This window comes from Entamoeba dispar, genomic scaffold (genome assembly GCF_000209125.1).
Source record: "Entamoeba dispar SAW760 scf_1105229462761 genomic scaffold, whole genome shotgun sequence".
NCBI lineage: Eukaryota > Evosea > Mastigamoebida > Endamoebidae > Entamoeba > Entamoeba dispar.
Genome location: NW_001855354.1, coordinates 1 through 762, shown reverse-complemented (window position 1 = coordinate 762; position 762 = coordinate 1). Strand labels below are relative to the sequence as shown.

General features: G+C 18.6%; 1 protein-coding gene across 1 annotated transcript, besides 4 other annotated features; it reads right to left on the bottom strand.

The window, feature by feature from the left end:
• Positions 1–123: part of a sequence feature (AT_rich) that runs on past the window's edge.
• Positions 124–130: 7 nt separating this feature from the next.
• Positions 131–225: a microsatellite.
• A 10-nt stretch (positions 226–235) lies between these two features.
• Positions 236–298: a sequence feature (AT_rich).
• On the bottom strand, positions 253–732 carry EDI_330680 (uncharacterized protein; the record flags this gene model as incomplete). Its single annotated transcript, XM_001740159.1, has 1 exon — positions 253–732. One exon carries the CDS (start codon positions 730–732, stop codon positions 253–255), a length of 480 nt encoding a protein of 159 aa, XP_001740211.1.
• Positions 594–755: a microsatellite.
• Between the last annotated feature and the right edge of the window lie 7 nt (positions 756–762).

The following is a 762-nucleotide window of genomic DNA, read 5'->3' as shown; positions in this document are numbered from 1 at the left end:
TTAATCATTGTTATAAAAATGATTAAAATAAAAGAAATAAAATATAAATTAATATTTTTATGAATGATAAAATTGATTTGTATAGATATTAATTAAATATTTATCATAATTTTATCATTTATTCATTATTTATGATATAATTTAATTAAAATAAGAAATAAAATGAAAATAATGATAATATTTTATTGAATAATTTAATGATATAAATAATTAAATAATTAATATTTTGGATGTGATAATTTATAGAATGAATTATAATTTACATTTAATTGTTATTAATTCTACAATATATTTAATTCGTTCTGAAATAACTTTTTGACAACACTCTTCATTTCTAATTCCATTTATTTCTTCTAATTGATATTGAATAATTGGATTATGATATATTTCTTTCTTATTACATATTCCATATTTCTTTATCATTGAAATAATTGTTAAATCACTCCCAACACTCCATCCACATTTCTTTGTTTCTTCTTGATATTCTTTTTCATTGATAATTTCTCCTTTTTTGATTCTTTGATATCCTTCTTTAATAATATTGTATATTTTGTTTTCTTGATAATTTGGTGTGGTTGAATATTGTGTTTCAATTTCTTCTTTTATTCTTTCTTCTTCTCTCATCAAAATATCTCCACTTTCTTTTCTTTCATTCCATTCTTTCTTCATATTTTCTTTAATTTTTCTTTTGTTCATTTCTTTCTCTTCAACTTCTTTCATCATTTCATTCATTCTTCTCTTTATTCTTTTTTTCTCATTCTT